Source organism: Tursiops truncatus, chromosome 1 (genome assembly GCF_011762595.2).
Source record: "Tursiops truncatus isolate mTurTru1 chromosome 1, mTurTru1.mat.Y, whole genome shotgun sequence".
Classification (NCBI taxonomy): domain Eukaryota; kingdom Metazoa; phylum Chordata; class Mammalia; order Artiodactyla; family Delphinidae; genus Tursiops; species Tursiops truncatus.
Window position 1 is genome coordinate 148,138,070 of NC_047034.1, and position 20,515 is coordinate 148,158,584.

General features: G+C 44.5%; 1 protein-coding gene and 1 long non-coding RNA gene across 8 annotated transcripts in view; one reads left to right on the plus strand and one right to left on the minus strand.

Moving 5' to 3' along the window:
• Positions 1-20,515, minus strand: part of ST3GAL3 (ST3 beta-galactoside alpha-2,3-sialyltransferase 3) — a 236,812-nt gene that overhangs the window by 57,136 nt on the left and 159,161 nt on the right. For all 7 annotated transcript variants that reach the window (XM_033867828.2, XM_033867824.2, XM_073790892.1 and 4 more), the window contains one exon: positions 19,699-19,791. In XM_033867828.2, coding sequence (XP_033723719.1) covers positions 19,699-19,791 — 93 coding nt within the window. The remainder of the gene's footprint in view (positions 1-19,698; positions 19,792-20,515) is intronic.
• LOC117314513 (uncharacterized) lies at positions 12,097-17,207 on the plus strand. The gene is made up of 2 exons (XR_004529284.2): positions 12,097-12,648; positions 12,993-17,207. It is a non-coding gene; the product is annotated as an uncharacterized lncRNA (long non-coding RNA).

Here is a 20,515-nt window from a genome sequence, read left to right on the forward strand (position 1 = left end):
CCATGAGGGTCAGAGACTTTGTTGGAGCCTGCTGGAGACGAGGCTGGGTCAAGGGCCCAAGTCTCCCGGATGAGCCGTCTTTTCCCCCCCGGCCTCAAGCGCTGGGGCATGGTTTGCTGTGCTCTGCCTGCTGCCTCTGGCACTGCTCTTCATTCTACCTCAGGAAGACTAGGTTACCAGCAGCACTGGCTACACCAGAGGCAGCTGCTGACCATATTAAAGAAAAAAAGTCATTGCCTCTGAGGTCTTCTTTCCATCAGGGGAAACACATGGGCTCACAGAACCGAATCAAACCAGTGATGACTCTCACTGCATGCTCCCTCAGGGGTAGGGGAGGAGTGGAGACAGGCCCACTGTGGGGGAAGGGCACTGGATATCAGGGGCACCTGTGCGTGCAACGGCCTCTGAGCAGGAGGAGAAAGGCATGGGTATACAGGCAGCCGCTTAGAGAGGGTTAAAAAGGTCCTAAGGGCAAGCACACAGCTGAGCCACGTCCTGCCTTAATCCCTGTTGCTGGTCCTGGGGGTGTGCAGGAGGGTGGTGGGGGAGATGCGGAATGAGGTGGAGGCAGCTAAGGGGCTGGCCAGACCCCGCGGAAGTCAGCCGCCCCTGGACGCACGGGAACAGGACTAGTGGGGACGGCAGGCCCAGAACCATCCCTAATCAGGCCCCACAGAGCTGGTTTCCGAGCCCAGGCCTCCTGTACTTGCCTTGCCCCTTTGGGGGTCTTGCTCCATTTGGGGGTGTGCTTCTCGGGGCAAACTCTGTAGCTGGCCCCTGGCCCAGCCACTCTTGAGGAGCTGAGCAACAGAGTGCAAGGTATTCTCCTGTGTTTTGCAACCATCAGTTCTCAAGTTGTCCTGCTGCAGGAAACTTCCCTGTACTAAGGCCTGGCAACACAGGGAGGGAGCTCGCGTCTGTCCCAACACGAGAGGCACAGAGGTGTCGTGAGGCCAGCTGTCAAGAGGCCTGCCGCTGTGCTGCTGTCAGCAGTCAGGCTTGTGTTTCCCCCATGAGGGTCTCCCAAGAGCAGAGCCCATGTTACCCCGTCCTCTCCACATCGCCCTGGACAATCTCGTCCACCTTCCCTCTGAGATGGGTAAATGGATTACCTCCATTCTTCTTCCTCCAGCCCAGACCTCTCTCCTAAGTGATTCACTGAAGCCAGGCTCCTGGGTGGGGCCGTGGCTTCCCTTGGCTACTGCACTTGCCTCGGCCTGGGCTCCATGCATGGCGCAGGGGCAGAGAGTAGAAAGCTCGCGTGACAGGAGGCAGGTATGAACTGGCGTCCTGCCTCCACCTGGGAGAACTGAGGCTTCAGCGCTGCTTCTCCCTTCCAGCTCTAGATATTTATTTGGGGAGGCCAGTCACCCAGTGGTGCCCCTCACCCCCACCCTGGGGGTGCAAATAGAGTAGGGGGGGCACGATGAGGTCCTAAAACTGCCAGCATCCTCCCCTGTGCAGCGCGGCTGCCTCTGCCCCGGACTTGTGTGGGTGGAGCTCAGACTCAGGCCCTCCCTCCCGCTGAGTAGCCTGTGGCTGGGCTGTTCCTGGCCCGGAGCCTCACACAGCGCACAGCTCGGGAGAAGGGCCAGGATCACGTTCCATGCTTTCACCAGCTCTTGCTCCTCACAGGCAGCAGAGCTCCCCACGTGGGGATCTTGTACCTGAACCAAGAAAAGCAAAGCTGCTAAGCTGACGAGATCAATCTCCAAACACCGCAGGAATGCAGCCCGCCGCCTGCTCTCACCAGGCGTCGGGCCTCTAAGCACATCTAGCGTTCCTGCTCTGCGGTAGAGCCTGGAGCTGGGTCTGCAAGGGGGGAAGCTGCTCCCATCAGTGTGTCTGACTTTACTCCTGAAGCCCCATCCTCTCAGGGGTAGCCCAGGCATCCCCTGCACCAGGAATTCCCCCAGTCAACCTCCCACTGCCCCTCCCTGCTTGAGGGCCTCCTCTGTGCCTCCGCAACCCTCTGTCGTGGCCTCCTCCACAGCACACGCCCCTTGGTGTGCGCGTCCAGGTGCTGCTTCCCTTAACCCCGGGGTCTGGAGGCACAGAGGAAGAAAGGGGGGCTTGGAGAGGTCATGCCAAGCCAGCCCTCTTCACTTCCACAGCCTGTGCTCGTATCACTACAGTCCATGCTTCTCAAACCACCTGTCAAGAAGGACCAGTTTGTATTGCTTTTTAAATTTCAATTCTGTCACAGAGAGTGATCCTTTTATAAAGGATAATAAAAATGAATCACTAGAAAAATTAAAACACACACATAAAATATAAGCTCCACTTTTAAATGATTAGATTCAACTGACAAAACTCTAATTGCTATAGACATTTCTAAAACGTCATTTTCAATTTCTCAAAAATCTCGCTGCGAATCAGTTCACACACTTTTGATTCCACAGCACCTGCCGGGTGCCTGCTGGGCCATTCTGCCAAGGGCTCTCGGTAGAGAAGTTAGAGAGAGGGTGAGACCCAGCTCCTCAGGTCCTGAACTGGGGCAGGAGAAGTCACGCTCTGATAACATCAGAAGCGGTGAGCAGACTGAGGCCTGGCACTCCGTCTATAGCAGACGAATTAATAACCGGGAAGAACCCCACCAGGTGGGCTGGCAGCATTCACCTGCACAAAGAAGTGTGGGTCCTTCGTCATCTAGGCAAGGAGATTTTTCCAAAGAAAACACATTTCGGGCCATGTACTATGGACCCACCTATAAAGGTTGGAAGACAGGGCAAAGAGGAAGGAGATCGGGAGTATAGCTACAGGGTCCTGGGGGGCTGAGTTCCTGGAAAGGTCAGGGAAACAGGAGGGGTAGACTGAGACCACGAGTGGAGTCGCTTTATTTACGTATTTAATTATTATTATTTTTTCTTTTTGGCCACGCGGCTTGGGGGATCTTAGTTCCCTGTCCAGGGATTGAATCCACACCCTCAGGAGTGAAAGCACAGAGTCCTAACCACTGGACCACGAGGGAATTCCCAGAAGTGGAGTTACTTTAAAGGCAGATCACGGATTGGTTCCCAAGGAGGCCAGAACACTGTCACTTAGGAACACATGAAAAAAAAAAAAAACTCATGGCAGAGAAACCAACAGGACACAGATGGCAATTCCTCCAGCTACAAGCTGTAGTCCAGGTCAAGGACAGGCATGTAAGCTGTCCAGCCCAGGCAGGACTGTCAGCCCTTGGACACTCCACAGAGAAGCGTTAGTTATTCAGCACTCTGCTCTTTCCAGAAAGGCCCATCACCCAAGTATTTCATTGCAGGGGTACCTACTGAAAATACGTAAAACATTCTCCAATCAAAAGGCATCTGTAATCCCCTATAGGTTCATGGTTCAGAGCCATGACTCAGGACATAAGGTGGGGTTGGTGGGTTTGATTCCTGGATCTGTGCTGCTGTGACCTTGGGTAAGTTACAGCTTTTTCATCTGTAAAGTGGGCATAACAACACTTACTCCACAGGGCTACTGAAAAGACTAAATAGGTAATGAATATACAGTGTTCAGTACAGCGGCTGGCACATAGCAAGGGTGCTATAAAACTGTGACATTTTATACACACAGGCTGTCTGCACCTGCCAATGGAGTGTAAGCTGTTGAGGGGAGAGATTTTATGTACCTTATACAATGCTGAAGCTTCTAGCACATAGAAGAGTGTCTGGTGCATAGGAGCTGCTCAATAAAGATTTGTTGAATGAATGATGTGGTAGCTATTATCATTAGGTCTACTACAGGATAGTGGAGTCAATGTGGCAACTTCTTGAGGGATGAGAGAAACCTGAGTAAGATTAAACAGTGATTCGAAGGAGTCAGTAAAGAGAATGAAGATCGAGGTTCCTGATTTCGGGTCAAAGATACAGGAGAGGCTGGGAAATCAGAGCTCAGAGGAAGGGACTGACTTCTCTATAGAGGGTAGACGTGTCAGAACTCAATGACTAACTGATATCTTGTTGAGAAAGGAAGGAGAAAGAAAAACGCCCAGATTTCTGGCTCAGGTGAGAGTGAATAGTGGTAACACTCAGTGAAATAGGCAACATGGACTGATGAGAATTACTGGAATTTTGGTGAGTTGGATACACTGAGTTTGAGATGCCCAAGAGTCATCCAAGTGGAGCTGTCCAGCAGGAAGTTGGCTATGTGGGTCTAGAGATCAGAAGAGATTTGGGCTCCAAACAGATTTGAGACTCATCGGCATGTATGTGTTAGCTAACGCATAGTGAGAAGAGAAGAAAAAGGGCCATAGTTGAACCCTGGCAGACATCAACTTTTTTTTTTTTTTACATCAACATTTAAGGGTGGGCACAGCAGAAAGAGACTGCTTGTAAAAGAGACTGAGAAGGAAAAATAGAGAAACAGGAGGAGAACAGGAAGGGAGTTTAGATGAAGCGTTAATGAGAAGAGAGAGTTGCAAAATGTTCAAAATGGAGGAAGAGATCAATACTGCCAAACTCTTCAGAGGTCAAAAAAAGAGGTTCACCCACTGGATGTGTCAGTTAGTCCTTTTGGGTGATCTGGACAAGAGCATTTCAGGGAGGGGAGGGGTGGGAGTGGAAGTGAGAGTACAGAGATTAAGAGTTAGGGGACATGAGGAAGCGGAGAGAACAATGGTAACAAGTCTTCTGCACGCTGCTGGGTGGGGAGACGCTCAGCTTGCTCCCAGGCTAGAAGGACAGTGATTCTGTGGATGTGGACAGTGCTCTATTCTCCTCTGTAATTGATGGTTTGGGACAAAGCTTTACAAGGATGCCTCTCAATCTTACCACTCCTCCCTGGTATTGTAGTGATAAAAGTCCCAGAATCGGGGCTTCCCTGGTGGCGCAGTGGTTGAGAGTCCGCCTGCCGATGCAGCGGACACGGGTTTGTGCCCCGGTCCGGGAAGATGCCACATGCCGTGGAGCGGCTGGGCCCGTGAGCCATGGCCACTGAGCCTGCGCGTCCGGAGCCTGTTGCTCCGCAATGGGAGAGGCCCCAACAGTGAGAGGCCCGCGTACCCAAAAAAAAAAAAAAAAAAAAAAAAAAAGTCCCAGAACCCATGAAGGGCAGAGAAGGAGGGTCTTTGGAATATGGGGATACCAGATACCCAGCTACCTTGACCAGGAGCCCATAAACTTTCAAATCCCCTAGAGCAGTGCAGTAGGCCTCCTGAACCTTCTCACACGAGAGTCCCAAGACAGGCAGCTGGGACTCTGTCAATACTCCAGACTTCCTGCCTCAGAGAGCTCAGCAAGGTTTCAAAAGCCATCCTTTGCACTCGGGGGAATTTGGCCAGCTTGGACCACGGCAACGATTCCTTAGTAGCATGAGAATCACAGACACACACAGTCTCAGACACAAGCCACGCACCCTGGCCTTCCCAAAGCAAAGAGCATCCCAAGAGAAGTGAGGTTTTCCTCTGTAGAGCCAGGCAAGAGGGCAATTTCTACACCAGTGCCTCCTGAGCCCCCATCGGGCAACTGGTAGACCTCTGCACTCTGGCCCCTAGGCACCCTGTCCATGGGACAGCAGCTGTGAGAGGCAATAGAATGTGGCAGTTAAGCATATGGGCTAGGTGGTCAGAGTAGCGTTCAAACTGGGCTCCATCACTTCCTATCCGTGTAACCTCAGGCAAACTGCTCGACTTCTTTACGCCTCCATTTCCTCAGAGTTAAAACTGTATTAATAACAATCCTATTTCATATGATTGTTGGGAGGATTAAAACAGAAAACACAGGAAAAGGTCTTAGCAGAGGATCTGAGAAGTCAGTACTGACACATCAGTAGGTGCTGTTGGCCGTCAGTGTTGCTGCTGTACTTGGGCACAGCCTGGATTTGGGTTCTGCTTTTGGCTGAAACTGTGCGCCGCAGGCCTCGCCTACGGATGCATGCTTGTGCCTGACGTTAAGTGGCTTCACGGGTTACCATCGAAAAGACGTGATACTCGATCTTTCACCAAAGCACCATTAAAAAGCCACTCAAATGTTTATAGTAAAGCATTGCTAGGAAAATGGGGAGTGTCAATTAAGATTTTGTGAGTTGTATTTTTTCTTTAAGCCTATATTTTAAATGTTTACCATGACCTATTCTGGGATCTTTATTTCTCCCTGAAAAAACTTCCCTGATTTAACGAAAGTCATTGGGAAAACAGAGTTCACTTAGTGTCTAACATTAAATTTTGCTGGAATGATCTAACATTGATAGCCCCAAGGTACATCCTCTCATTTCATTCTCTTGGCTAATGAGTTATGCTCTGACTTTTCCAAGATCACACATAGCCCATTAAGTGAGAAAGCTCTGAGAACTTTCTATCTCCAAATCTCATCTCTTTCCAATCTATCATATATTGGTACATGTCAAAATAATTATTTTTCTTCAGTAACTCTCTCCACTGAAAGAGTGTCTCATCAACATTCCTCATTCCCTCAGACTCTCAATCTCCCAAGGGCAGAAATCAATATCCACTCATGAAACACGCATTAAGTGCCTATTAAGTGCTAAAGGTTCTGCTAAGTATTGGCAGCCATGAATAAGACCATGTCTCTATGCTAACAGGTACACAGCCTACTATGTGAGAAGAAACATCAATACACAATTACAAGTACTGTAACAGAGCTATGTGTGCAGCACTGTAGCGGGACAGGTTGAGGAAGGAGTAACTGGGTGTGCGCAGGAACGGAGGTCAGGGAAGACTTTCTGTTCCATGAGACCAATAGATGAAAAGCCCTAATCCAATGTTTACAGCAGAGCAGATGTTCAATCAATTTGATTTCCCTTGGACCTCATGCCCCCTCCTCCCCATCTCTCTCGTTAGAGGACGATGTATCCAGGCAGGCAAGGAGGACTTCCCAGCAGATAGCGCAAAGGTGTGAGAGGGAGCAGGCTGGCTTCCCAGAGAAGCAGGACTCTGCACCCTGGACGGGCCAGCCCACCAGCACCCGTCCACTACCACTGCCTGCTCCCCAGTCTGTGCTCAGGCGTAGGAGGCAGTGACTGGGCGGGATCAAGGAGGAGTGAGGCTTAGGGCCAGAGTGAGAATACCCTTCCCACAGCACTATGTAACGAGAGAGAGGAGAGAGAGAGAGAGAGAGAGGGATTTAATGGCTTGTTTTTATTAGATCGGGTCAAAACTAACACATCAAAAGAGCTGCCTAAGACCCCTTGTGTCAAAATATTATTACTACAAAAATCAAAATCCTGAATTTACTTACAACTTTTTGGTCAAAATATCCAGAAACACTAGTTACCCACGAGGAAAAAAATTAAACAATCCTAGATCTCAACACCAGGGATCACGCCTAACAGTAAAACCAAACCAAAACAATAAAAACTCAGATGGATTAATAATTCAAATATAAATAATAAAGCTATAAAAGTACTGGATGGGGCTTCCCTGGTGGCACAGTGGTTGAGAGTCCGCCTGCTGATGTGGGGGACGTGGGTTCGTTCCCCGGTCCGGGAAGATCCCACATGCCGCGGAGTGGCTGGGCCCGTGAGCCATGGCCGCTGAGCCTGCGCGTCTGGAGCCTGCGCTCCGCAACGGGAGAAAGTACTGGATGAAGATTAAACTACTATGTGTGGATATAAATTCAAAAACTGCTACTGAGGGCAATTTGCCAATAACTTTCAAAATTATAAACACACACAACTTTGGATCCATAAATATCACTTTATTCTAGATAATCTCACATGTGTGGGGAGTGCTGTGTAAAAAAGGTTATTCACTGAAGTAATATTTAGAGTAGTAAAAAATGGCAATTGCCTAACTGTCCATCAATAGGGAACTGATGCAGTAAACTATAGTTTAGTTCATGGAATGCTGTGTGAAGAAGGGATTTCTGCTTCCCACCATGATAGAATAACAGGGGTGGGATTTACCCTCCTACCTTCAACAACCAGAAAACAAGTCAAAATAGATGAAACAAGTCTTCGGACCAGTGCAGGGATGGGGAACCCAAATAGAGCCCAGTGGTCTTCCTGAGTTGAAAAAAAGCGATCAAAGTTTAGGGAGGGCAAGAAGACTAGAATTTGTGGAGACTACCACAGAGGACAGAGATGCTCAGAGTGCCCCAGAGATCTGCAAAGGGGTCCCCTCAGATCTTTGGCCAAGTACTGACCTGGGCGTATATGAGAGGAAATTCTGAGGCTGAGGAAAGTCCACCAGGAAGCGGTAGATCAAACAATTCCCGGTGTTCATACAGGGCTGGGAATTGTTTGTATTCACAAAACAATTGTGGAAATAAATCAGGCAGAGTGGAAATGCCTCATAATGCACAAGGCACTGGGTCCAGTCCCCAGACAGGTACTGCGTTAGTTATGGGGATAAATTAGCCCTAGACAAACGGTTGCTCAACACCTGCACTAACAATATTGAAAGCAAATCTCAAAGGGATACAACTGATTCCAAGTAACTTAACTACATGTCCAAGCAAAACTAGCACTATTTAAGAGAATATAACAAAATCTAGCACAGAAAAACAAAAATTTCACATTGTCTTGAATCTAATAAAAAATTACCAGGCAGGCACACAAAGAATCAGAAAAATATAGGCCATTATCAGGAGAAAAATCAATCAATAGAAACCATCCCAGAAATGATACAGATGATGGGATTACCAGACAAGGATGTTTAAATAGCTATTCTAAATATATTCTCTATGTTCAGGAAGGTAGAAGAACACATGAACATAATAAAGAATAAAATGAAAGCTATAAAAAGACCTAAATGGAACCACAGAGATTAAAAACACAATATCTGAAATGAAAACACACCAGATGGGATTAACAGCTGATTAGACACCACAAGAGAAATATCAGTGGATGTGAAAACATAGCAGTATCAACTATCCAAAATGAAACACAAAGAGAAATAAGAAAGAATTGGGGGGAAAAAACACCAGACAAACCTAGCATCAAACAAACCAGTTGGATGAATGGCTTAACATACATGTAATTGGAATCCTGTGAAGGGTGATGGGCAGAAAAAATATTTGAAAAAATAAGGACAAAATGCATCCAAATTTGATTAAAAAATAAACTATAAACTATATTTATTTATTTATAAATAAATGCAAGCCAAGAATAATATAAAGAAAACCACAACAAACTGCATCATATCAAATTGCTGAGATAATTTGATATGAGCGATAAGGAGAAAATGAGCGATAAGGAGAAAAATCTCAAAAAGCAGGCAGAGGAAAAGAGAAACATTGCATACGAAGTGAAAAAAGGTAAAGGGACTTCCCTGGTGGTCCAGTGCTTAAGAATCCACCTTCCAATGCAGGGGATGCGGGTTCGATCCCTGGTCAAGGAACTAAGATCCAACATGCCAGAGGCAACTAAGCCCGCACACCACAACTAGAGAGAAGCCCCAACTAGAGAAACCCACACGCCACAGCGAAGATCCCACGTGCCGCAACTAAGACCTGACGCAGACAAATAATAAAATAAAGTTTAAATGAATAAATAAGGTAAGAAGGACAGAAGACTTTTGTTAGAAACTATACAAGCCAAAAGAAAGTGAAGTTATATCTTTAAAGTACTGCATGTTTGTCAAATTGTCAACCTAGAATTGTATACACAGCCAAAAACAAACAAACAAACTTTCGAAACTGAAGGTAAAATAGACTTTATCAGACAAACCAAAGCTGATAGACTTCATTGCCATAAGATCTTCCTCATAAGAAATGTTACAAGACGTTCTTCAAGCAGAAGAAAAAGAACACCATATAGAAACATGTATCTAACACAAAGGAAGAAAGAGCAACAGTAAAACTAAGTTTGTGGGTAACTATACAAGAGTTTCCAGGGACTTCCCTGGTGGCGTAGTGGATAAGAATCCACCTACCAATGCAGGGGACGTGGGTCCGGTCCCTGGTCCAGGAAGATCCCACATGCTGCGGAGCAACAAAGCCCATGTGCCACAACTACTGAAGCCTGCAGGCCTAGAGTCCATGCACTGCAATGAAGAGTAGCCCCGGCTCACCACAGCTAGAGAAAGCCCACGCGCAGCAACGAAGACCCAACGCAGCCAAAAAAAAAAAAAAAAAAAAAAAAAAAAATTAAATCAAAAAGCAAAGGGAGAATGAAAACAAACCCGAGGGGGAAAAAAAAAGACTTTTCATCCTAATTTTTAAAAACTTTTAAAATTTAAATTGTGGTAAAATACACATAACATAAAATTTATCATCTTAAACATTTTTAAGTGTTTAAACATTTTTAAGTGTTTACTGTTTCAGTAGTGTTAAGTACTTTCACATTGTTATGCACTCAATCTCCAGAATGCTTTTCATCTTGTAAAGCTGAAACTCTGTCTATTAAATATCCATTAAACAGCAATTCCTCATTTCCCCTTGTCCCCAGCCTCTGGCAACCACCATTCTATTTTCTATCTCTGTGAGTCTGACTACCCTAGGTACCTCACATAAGTGAAATAAAACAGTATTGTCTTTCTATGACTGGCTTATTTCACTTAGTATAATGTCCTCAAGGTTCACCCACACCGTAGCATCTGTCAGAACTTCTCCTCTTTTTAAGGCTGAAAAATATTCCATTCCATGTATATACCACATTTTATCTTTTCATCAGTTGACAGACTCTTGGATTGCTTTGGCTATTGTGAATAATGCTGCTATGAACATGGATGTGCAAATACCTCTTTCAGACCCTGCTTTCATTTCTTTTGGGTATATACCCAAAAGTAGAATTGCTGGGTCATATAGTAATTCTACTTTCAGTTTTTTGAGGAACACCATACTGTTTTCCATAGTGGCTGCACCACCAATTTACATTGTCACCAGCAGTGCACAGGGTTCTGATTTCTCCACATCCTTGTCAACACTTGCTATTTTCTGCTTTTTTGATAGCAGCCACCCTAATGAGTGTGAGGTAGTATCTCACTGTGGTTTTTTTGTTTTGTTTTGTTTTTCTGGCTGTGTTGGGTCTTCGTTGCTGCCCGCCGGCTTTCTCTAGTTGCGGTGAGCGGGGGCTACTCTTGGTTAAGGTGCGCAGGCTTCTCATTGCAGTGGCTTCTCTTGTTGCAGAGCACGGACTCCAGGCACATGGGCTTCAGTAGTTGTGGCTCGCGGGCTCTAGAGCACAGGCTCAATAGTTGTGGCACCCGGGCTTAGCTGCTCCGCGGCATGTGGGATCTTCCTGGACCAGGGCTTGAACCCGTGTCCCTTGCATTGGCAGGCAGATTCTTAACCACTGCACCACCAGGGAAGCCCTCTCGTTGTGGTTTTGATTTGCATTTCCCCAATGACTAATTATATTGAGCATTTTTTCATGTGCTTGTTGGCTATTTGTATATAATCTTAGGAGAAATGTCTATTTGAATCCTTCACCCATTTGTTGTTGTTGTTGAGTTGTAGGAGTCCTTTATATATTCTGGATATTAACACCACATCAGATATATGATGTGCAAATACCTTCTCCCATTCTGTAGGTTGCCTTTTCCTGCTCATTTTTAATTCACTTTAAATAATTAACTGCTTAAAACAAAAATAAATAAGGACAGTGTTGTGTGGGTTTATAATATATCAATGTAAAATATGACAAAAAATAGCACAAAGGGTGGAAGGGGAAATGGAGGTATACTGTTCTAAGGTTCATAAGCTCTAAGCGAAGTGCTATAATATTATTTAAAAGTAGATTATAAATCAACGATGTATATTGTAAGCTCTAGAATAATCATGAAAAACATAAAACAAAGAGGCATAGCTATTAAACCAACAGTTTTATTTTATGGTAAAATAAAACCATAAAACACACTCAATTAATCCAAAAGGAGGCAGGAAAAGAAAGGGAAAAAAGAAACTAGCAGAAAACTCATAGCAAGATGGTAAATTTAAGCCGAACCACACTGATGATTACATGAAATATAAACAGTATAAACATTCCAGTAAAAGGCAGGCATTGTCAGATTGGATAAAAAAAGCAAGACTCCATTATGTGTTGTCCGCAAGAAACCCTCTCTAATTATAAAGAAACAGATAGGTTAAATGTAAAAGGAGGGACTGCTGCCAACCACACCTCTAAGATCCAACTTCTCTGATGCTCAAGGGTATAAACATACAAACTCCTTCTCCACCAGAAAATGTAAAAGAATAGAAAAACAGAGTTCCGGCAGAGAGCGCGGTGAGAAGCGGATCGCGGCCTTCTAGCCCGGGGCCCTCCAGGCCCTCCGGCCTCTGGTCGGCAGGTGAACTGGGGGGCCCCCGGGACAAGCTCAGGCTGTGTCTTACCGAACCCCAGAGCCCTCGCCGCAGCCGCCCACTGGCAGGGCCCGAGCCTGGAAGCAGCAGCGAACTGCTCCCCCACCCCCACCTCCGCGACCTAATGGCGGCGGCCCCTCGGAGCCCAGATCCCGCCCACCGCCGGGTCTCTTGACCCCACGCTGCAGGGGTTAGGCGAAGCCTCCGGCAGGCCACAGAGGACGTGGCGCCTTTGGGCGTCGGGCGTGGCAGGGCGAGAAGAATGGCGGCCACTGGAACGCTGCGGAGGGCCGTTAGAGCCTCGAGGGCCCGGGAAGGGGGCTCTACGTGGACGCCAGCTCAGCCACCCTTAGGCCTTGGAGCCCGCGCGGATCCGGGACCTGAGGTGACCTCTCTGCCCCAGTTGGACGAGACCTCACCTCGTCCGGACAACGACGGACAAAGGCCTTAACGGGCCTGGAAGGTGAGCGGAGCCCCGGTCGACGACGGGTGGAACGTTAGCGGGTCATCGGGCGGTTGGTCGTCGTTCTACCAAGACCTCGATGTCGGAAGATAGAAATGGTAGAATAACGTACCACTTGCGGCCAATAGGAAGTGCCCGCCACCCTTTGGGAAGATTTACTGGCCGTTTATAGAAGGCCTGTGTATATAATATGAAAAAGCTGCTCTCAACTTTCCCCCCAACCTTTCGAAAGAAGACTTTTCGCTACATATAGGCCTTCTAGATGTGAAGAGGTTGCCGACGTATGATAGAGTTAAAGTCACATGTCTTGTAAATGCCCATTTGTTTCTTTAAAAAAACCGTAGAAAAGAAATGTCTTCTGGAAATGACTTTTCGAAATGGAGTTGTTTGACCACCTCTAGAGGCGACATCAGGAGCCACAGAGGTCCACGTTTGTTCAGTGGGTTAGAGGACATGGAATGGAAGACGTTGAGGAGGAAGAAAAGAAGGTTCTGTGCCAGACTGGTCACAGTTAGAAGACATTTGCATATTAGAACCATTGTTTTGTGTGTGCATTTTACTCCTTACTACTGTATGTGTAGTTGACAATAAGTACTTTTTTGATATATCTAGTCTTTCTAGATCTTCTAAAGTGCCTGATATTTGTTCAGAGTAGAGGTAGTAAAAAAACATTTTGTAAATACCTTTTTGTTAAAATTCGTATGAAATGTTGGGGGGGGAGGGGTAGCCAAACCACCTTTTTGAACAGTACGCAGTATGCACTGTGTTTGTTTGTGCACTGGTTCAAGGTCGCGGGGAGGAGAAGGAAGTGCAAAGAGCTCTGTGCCAGTGTGTTTATAGTGAGGCAAGATTAACCATTGCCTTTTTTATGTTCCCGCATTTTGTTTCACTTTGCTGTGTATATAGTGTATATAATGGACAAATGAGTCCTAATTTACAACATCTAGTCTTTCTAGATGTTAAAGAGGTTGCCAGTGTATGACAAAAATAGAGTTAGTAAATAATACATTTTGTGTTAAAATTTCTAGGAAAGATTGTCTTCTGAAAATTTGAGCGTGATAGCCCTCTGGGTTGGTGGAGGGGAGAGAGAGAGAAGGGGGTTGGTCTTAGAATGGCTAGAATGCTGGTATTTTGAAGACAGTTTCAGATTATAACTGTTACATGTCTGCAGTTCATTCCGTACTGCTCTGTATATAGTGGACAAATTAAGTCCTTATTTGAAACATCTAGTCCATCTAGATGTTTAGAAGTGCCCAACGTATGTTAAATGTAGATGTAGTAAAATATCACTTTGTAAATAACTTTTTGCTAAAATTCACAGGAAGTACTGTCTTTGGGAATGTTAAATGTTAAACCACCTCTCTGAGCAGTATACTATTGCCTATACTTGTTCAGTGGTTTGGAGGAGGGAGGGAAAGAATTGCAAAAGGTAATATGCTAGTGTGTTCATACCTGGACATTTTCAGACAAAACCATTTTTTGTATGTTCATTTTGTTTTGCTGTGTATATAGTGTATATAATGGACAAATTGAGTCCTAGTTTTGCAACATCTAGTCTCTAGACGTTAAAGGGGTTGCCAGTGTATGACAAAGTAGTAAAATTAGCACATTTTGTATACTTTATTGAAATTCATAGGAAAGCTTGTCCTCTGTAAATGACTTTTGGATATGAATTTGTTCAACCACCTCTAAGCATTACATATGCATGTACTTGTCCACTGGATTGGTGGTGGAGAGAAGGAAGTGAGGGAGGAAATGGTTCAGGCCAAAATGGTCATATTTAGAAGATACCTCAGATTATAACCATTGTTACATGTGTGCAATTTTATTTAACAGTGCTGTGTACATAGTGGACAAGTAAGTTCTTATATGAAATATCTATTCTTTCTAGATGTTTAGAAGTGCTTGATGTATTTAAAAGTAGTTTTAGTAGAATAATGCTTCTTGTAAATAGCTTTTAAAAACTGGGGAAATACTGTCTTTGGAAATGGAATTGTTAAACCTCCTCTCTGAACAGTATACTCTGTGCTTGTTCATTGGATTTAGGGAGGTGGGAGGGAAGATTGCAAAAGATGTTTTGCTAGCAGGTACTAGAACATTTCAACTTATCCATTGCTCTATATGTTACATGCATTTTGTTTAACTTTACTGTATATATTTTGTATATACTGGACCAATGGGTCCCCATTTTATAATATCTAGTCTCTAGATATTAAAGAGGTTGCCAATGTATGACAAAAGTAGAGTTAGTAAACTAACACATTTTGTACACTTTGTGTTAAAATTCATTGAAAAGCCGTCTTCTGAAAAGGGCCTTTGGAAGTGAAATTGTAAATCACATCTAAGTGACACCTGCGCCTGACACCTGTGCCTGTACTTGCCCAATGTTGGATGGATGGCAGAAAGGAGGTACTGGGAGAAATGAAGTGTTCTAGATTAGAATGTCCCTATGTAGAAGACACTTTCAGATCTAACCATTGTTACATGTGTGTAGTTTATTCAACACTACTGTGTATATAGTGGACAAACTTTAGTCCTTATTTGAAACATCTAGTCTTTCTAGATGTTTAGAAGTGCACAAAGTATGTTAAAGGTAGAGGTAGTGAAGTAACATATTTTGTAGATATATCCTTTTGTTAAAATTCATATGAAATACTGTCTTTTAGAAATGGAGTGATCAAAATGATCAAACCACCTCTCTGAGCAGTACACATTATTTTATTTGTGCTGGTTCAGGGAGAAAGAAGAAAGTGTAAAGGGCTTTATACCAAGACTAACCATTGTCTGGTGTGTCTCTGCATTTTGTTTTACTTGGCTGTGTACATAGTGTACATAAAGGACAGAGGGTCCAAATTTAAAACATCTAGTCTTCCTAGATGTTAAAGAGGTTGCCAGTGTATGACAAAAATAGCCGATAAATACATTGTGTACACTTCGTGTTAAAATTCATAGGAAAGACTTCTGAAAACAACTGGAGGAAGTAAAATTGTTAAAATCCCCTCTAAGCATTACAGATGCTTATTCTTGTCCACCGGGTTGATAGAGATGAGAAGGGGAAGCTTCTAGGCCAGAGTGTTCCTGTTTAGGAGACACTTTGTGACTATAGCCTTTGTGTGCAGTTTCTTCAGTGCTACTACGTGTATACATAGTGGACAAACTTAAATCTGTATTTGAAACATCTCATCTTTCTAGATGTGTGAAAGTACACAACATATGTTGAAAATAGAGAGTTAAAAGTAACACCTTTTAAAGTATTTTTTTTCTGTTAATTCATAGGAATGGTTGTATTGGGGGAGTGGAAATTGTTAAACTTGAGTCTTGGAGCGTAAGCTGACTATTCACTGGGTGGTGGGGAGGCGGGGAGCAGACAGGGAAGGAAGTACAGAGAAGGGATCTGTGCCCATGAGTCTTTAGACAAGTTCAGATTGTCTAACCATTGTTCTATTTGTGTGTTTTAGTTAATATTGCTGTGTATTAAAGAATAAGCAAGTCCTAATGCCCAAAGTATATTAAGAGTAGAGGTAGTAAAATAACCCCTTAATAAATGCCCTTTTGTTGGTTTTTAGGAAGGGCTGTGTCTTCTGGGAGCGTCTATGTTAATCCACCTCTTGGAGCTAGATATCGTCCTGTACTTAGTTGCTGATATGCTGGAGGATGGGTGAGAGGAAGGGTGAAGGGAAGGGCTCTTAGCTAATATCTCCATATCTAGAAGACAGTTTTAGGTTATAACCATAGGTCTAAATGTGCATTTTTGTAAAGTACCAATGCTTACTATGGACAAGGTTCATTCATTATTTTGCAACATCTAGGCTTTTTAGGAGTCCTGAGGTGACAATGTATGATAAAAAGTAGAGCTAGTGAATTAACCAATTTGTAAATATCTTTGTTATAATTGGTAAAAAAGTAGCATCTTGGACATGGAATTGTTAAACCATCTGAGAAATGTACACCAGGACTTGTTCATTAGGTTGGCAGCAGAGGGGCAGAAGGAAGTATAAAAGGGAGGGAAGTATGTGGATGTATTCCTTTTTATATTTTGATGATAACCATTGATGTGTGTGCATCTCTTAGCTGTACTATAGGAATACATTGTTAAGTAATTCAGTGGAAATATACCTCCTTGCTAATACTTTAATAGTTTAGATCAGATAATGAATCCTCTTAAAAGCATTATACTTTGGGTACTCTGTTGCTTTATGTCTCATTTTTAATTGAACGTTAAGGGAATGTAGTATTTTAATCATAACTCTGCCAATATCTTTATCTAGAGGCCTGTTGCCATTTTTGTCTTTTCTGAAGTTTTTGTCGCCAAGAAAGGATTACATTTTTTTCCTTCCAGATTGAGTTGGTGTAGTGTATTTTTGGTTATCAAAATACTCATAGCTTTGGGACTTTGAAATGGTAAATATTCATGATGTGTGAAAAAGCATGATACATAACTGTATGATCTTAATTACATAAAAATGAATGCTTAGTTGTGTTTAAATACACAAACGAGACCTAGAAGGACACATCAAATGGTAAATTGCTTGTGATGATAAATGACTGTTTTTTGCTTCTTGTGTTCTTTGGTTTCCTATTATGCACATGTTAACTTTTAAGAAATAAATGTTATTTTGAAAACCTTAAAAAAAAAAAAAAAAAGAATAGAAAAACATACACCATGATGAAACTAACTTTTAAAAGGCTGGAGTGGTTATATTAATATCAAACAAGGAAGATTTCAGAACAAGGATTATTACCAGTGAAAAAGGGACATTTCAGAAAAATGAAGGAATCTATTCAGCAAGGGGCTACAATCCTAAATCTGTATGCACTAAATGGCAGAGCTTCAAAATACATTGACGCAAAAACTGATAAATGGAGAATTCAACATCCCTCTGTTAGTAACTGACCATATGTGGAATCTAAAAATAAAATGATACACTTAACCACTGTACCACCAGAGAAGTCCTGGGAAAGACTTAGATAAAACATCAAAAGCAGGGCTTCCCTGGTAAGCCCTCTAAGCCTTCCCTTCCCTCTAAACCTACTAGAACAGCTAAAATTAAAAAGATTGATGTCAGGGATATAAAACAACTAAAACTCTTACACTTTGCTGGCAGGAGAGCAAAACGGTATAGTCACTTTGGAAAACAGTTTGGCAAATTCTTATGCAGTGAAGCATACATCCTCTACGCAAATGTTTATGTTGGCTTTACTTATAATAGCTAAAAACTGGAATTAACCCAAATGTCTTTTGACTGTTGAATGGATAAACAACATACAATGTTATGCCCATATAATGGAATACTATTCAGCAATAAAAAGGAACAAGCAACTGCTACACACATGTGTGAATCCCAAATGCATTATACTGAACAAAAGAGGCAGACTCAAAAGGCTACTATATGATCCATTTATATGACATTCTGGAAATAGTACAGGGACAGTAGTTGTCAGGGCCTGGGGGTCAAGGGAGGGGTTAACTGCAAAGAAGCATGAAGGAACTTTTGGGGGTGATGTTGGATGTGTTCTATTAACTGTTACAGTGGTTGCACAAAGGTATTCTCAAAACTCATACAACTATACTAATATGCAGATTTTACTGTATGTAAATTAAACCTCAACAAATCTTTAATAAAATTATGACATCTCCAAACAATTATATATTATGCAATCATTTAAAATATGAGATGAATCCATATATGCTGGTAATAGGATAAACTCTAAGACATATTGTTAGGAGTAAAAAGCAAGATACAGTACAATAAATACAGTATGCTCCTGCTTATGGTAATATTGGCTGTCTCTGGGATCTGGAGTGGGAATATATACCCTTTTGTACTGTTTGAGTTTTTTTTCCCCACATGCTTGTATTACTTTCAATTAGAAAACCCATACACAGGTCAAGGAAAACTCACAGGTGTCTGGCCCAGGGGCCTGAGCAGTGTAGGTCTGAGAAAACCCACGCAAGAATATGGAACATGGTGCCAGACACTGAAGAAGTGCTCAGTAAATAGCTGGGGGAAGCAAAACATTGGAATCACGTCAGAAGGCAGACCCCAGACAAAGGGATCTCTAACTGAACACCAGGTATTCAGCCAGCAGAGCCTCCTGTTTTATACGAGGAGCTAAGCTTGGATTGCTGACATTAGGAAAGAAAAGGAGCATAAAATCCAAATACCCTGGATTTGCTTCTGGGCAAGCTATTTGTCAGCATTCCTTTGCAAGCACACCGTGTGCCCTAACCTCAGCCTTCTAAGGGATGGGGTGCATACCCTTCCCCCATGAACACAGCCCATGCCAAGAGGCCACCCCTAGGGCTCCTCTGGTGGTCCGAGTGCTACATCCTGACTCCCAGAGGTCCAGAGCAGCCCCTCCTGCATCCCCTCCAAGTCAGATAGTCCTATAACTCTCTGAAGGAACAAAACGACCCCAGGGGTCTCACTGCACTCGGACCACAGACAAGACGATCGCAGCACGTCAGGCTCTTTTCCACACCAAGGTTTCAGGAAAGGAAACCCGAAAGGAAAAGGCGGATAAGCAAGCAAGGCCTCTCAGTGGCACTGGGTAAAAGCTTCTCTCAGCAGCTCCTGTCAAGGAAATCAGGAACTCTAGAACGCCAGCCTCAGAAACTCCTCTTTACTTCCTGCTTTATTTGGCTTTGCCTCCCTGAAGCCAGGTAGTTGGTCCCAGCTTCCAAAAAAGACTACGAGCTTCTGTGCTGTGGAGCACTGTCTGGCGGCCTCTGGATACCTGGCTTCCAAGGGGAACCACGTAGGTTCTACCTCGTCTCTTTCCTCCACAGAAGCGAGCTGTGCTGGCAGGTACAAGCTCTGAGAGGAAGACGGGGGTAAGGTGTAGCAAGGGTCTAGAGTGGGACTGGAGTAGGAACCAGCCAAAAGCAAAGTCCTTTCCAGGCACCCACCGACTCAAGGACACGGGAGGAAAGGTACCACAGAATCTCATTTTCTCAGAGGCACACCACTTGCCACATGGGGCAGGGTGTCTGAGTCCTGGGCCATGGACCAGGCTATCCAGGTGACGGGAAGAAACAGGAGCACTTACCGGGGGAAGATGGCAGTCATCAAGGCTGAAGCATAGCCAGGCTTGCAAGTTCCCTCTGAAAAGTTTGCGTACTTGGTGGCTAACTCAGCAGGCCTAGAGGAAGAGAAAGAGAGTCACGGCTTGCCAGGCACTGGGCAGCGGTTACTAGTTCATGAAGAGCTGTAGGTGTTTAAACCCTGAACAAAGCTTCACTCCCTACAATCAGCACTTCAGCCCCCTTTCCACACCAAGGCCCTGGAGGTGGGGGTAAGGGGGAGGAGCCAAGAAACCCTAAAGGAATAGGTGGATAAACAAGCAAGGCCCGGCAGTGGAATTTGGTAAAAAGAGCTCACTGGGTTTTGCATAGATTCTTTGCAGTAAACCAGATTCCACGGAAATCAGGAACTCCATCCAGGCTCCCCGACTGGGAGAGTAGAGCCTGGAGACCTAAGGAGAGAGCCGCCAGACTTTGATAAAGTCACAGGCACTGCCCTTTCAACCTTCCTGGATATGTCTACATGTCCAGCCTCATCTGCCTCTATTCTCCCCACACACACACTATGACCCAGCCAGTGGGAACCACTCACAGTGCCCTGAATAGAGATCAAATACATGTTGGGGCGTTTAGTTAAGGAGGCTCTCCTGCTCTCCTATCCTCTGTGCCTGGAATGTTCTTCCTTGTCCTTCTCCACCTGCCTATGCCTCCCGGTCCTTCACAACTCAGCTCAGATGTCAATTTCTCTGGGCCTAACTCCCTGACCCCCAGATTGGGCCAAGTGCCTCCCTGCGTTCACCGTCCACCCCCTGCCATCCGCGTTACATGATTGCCCAGCACTCG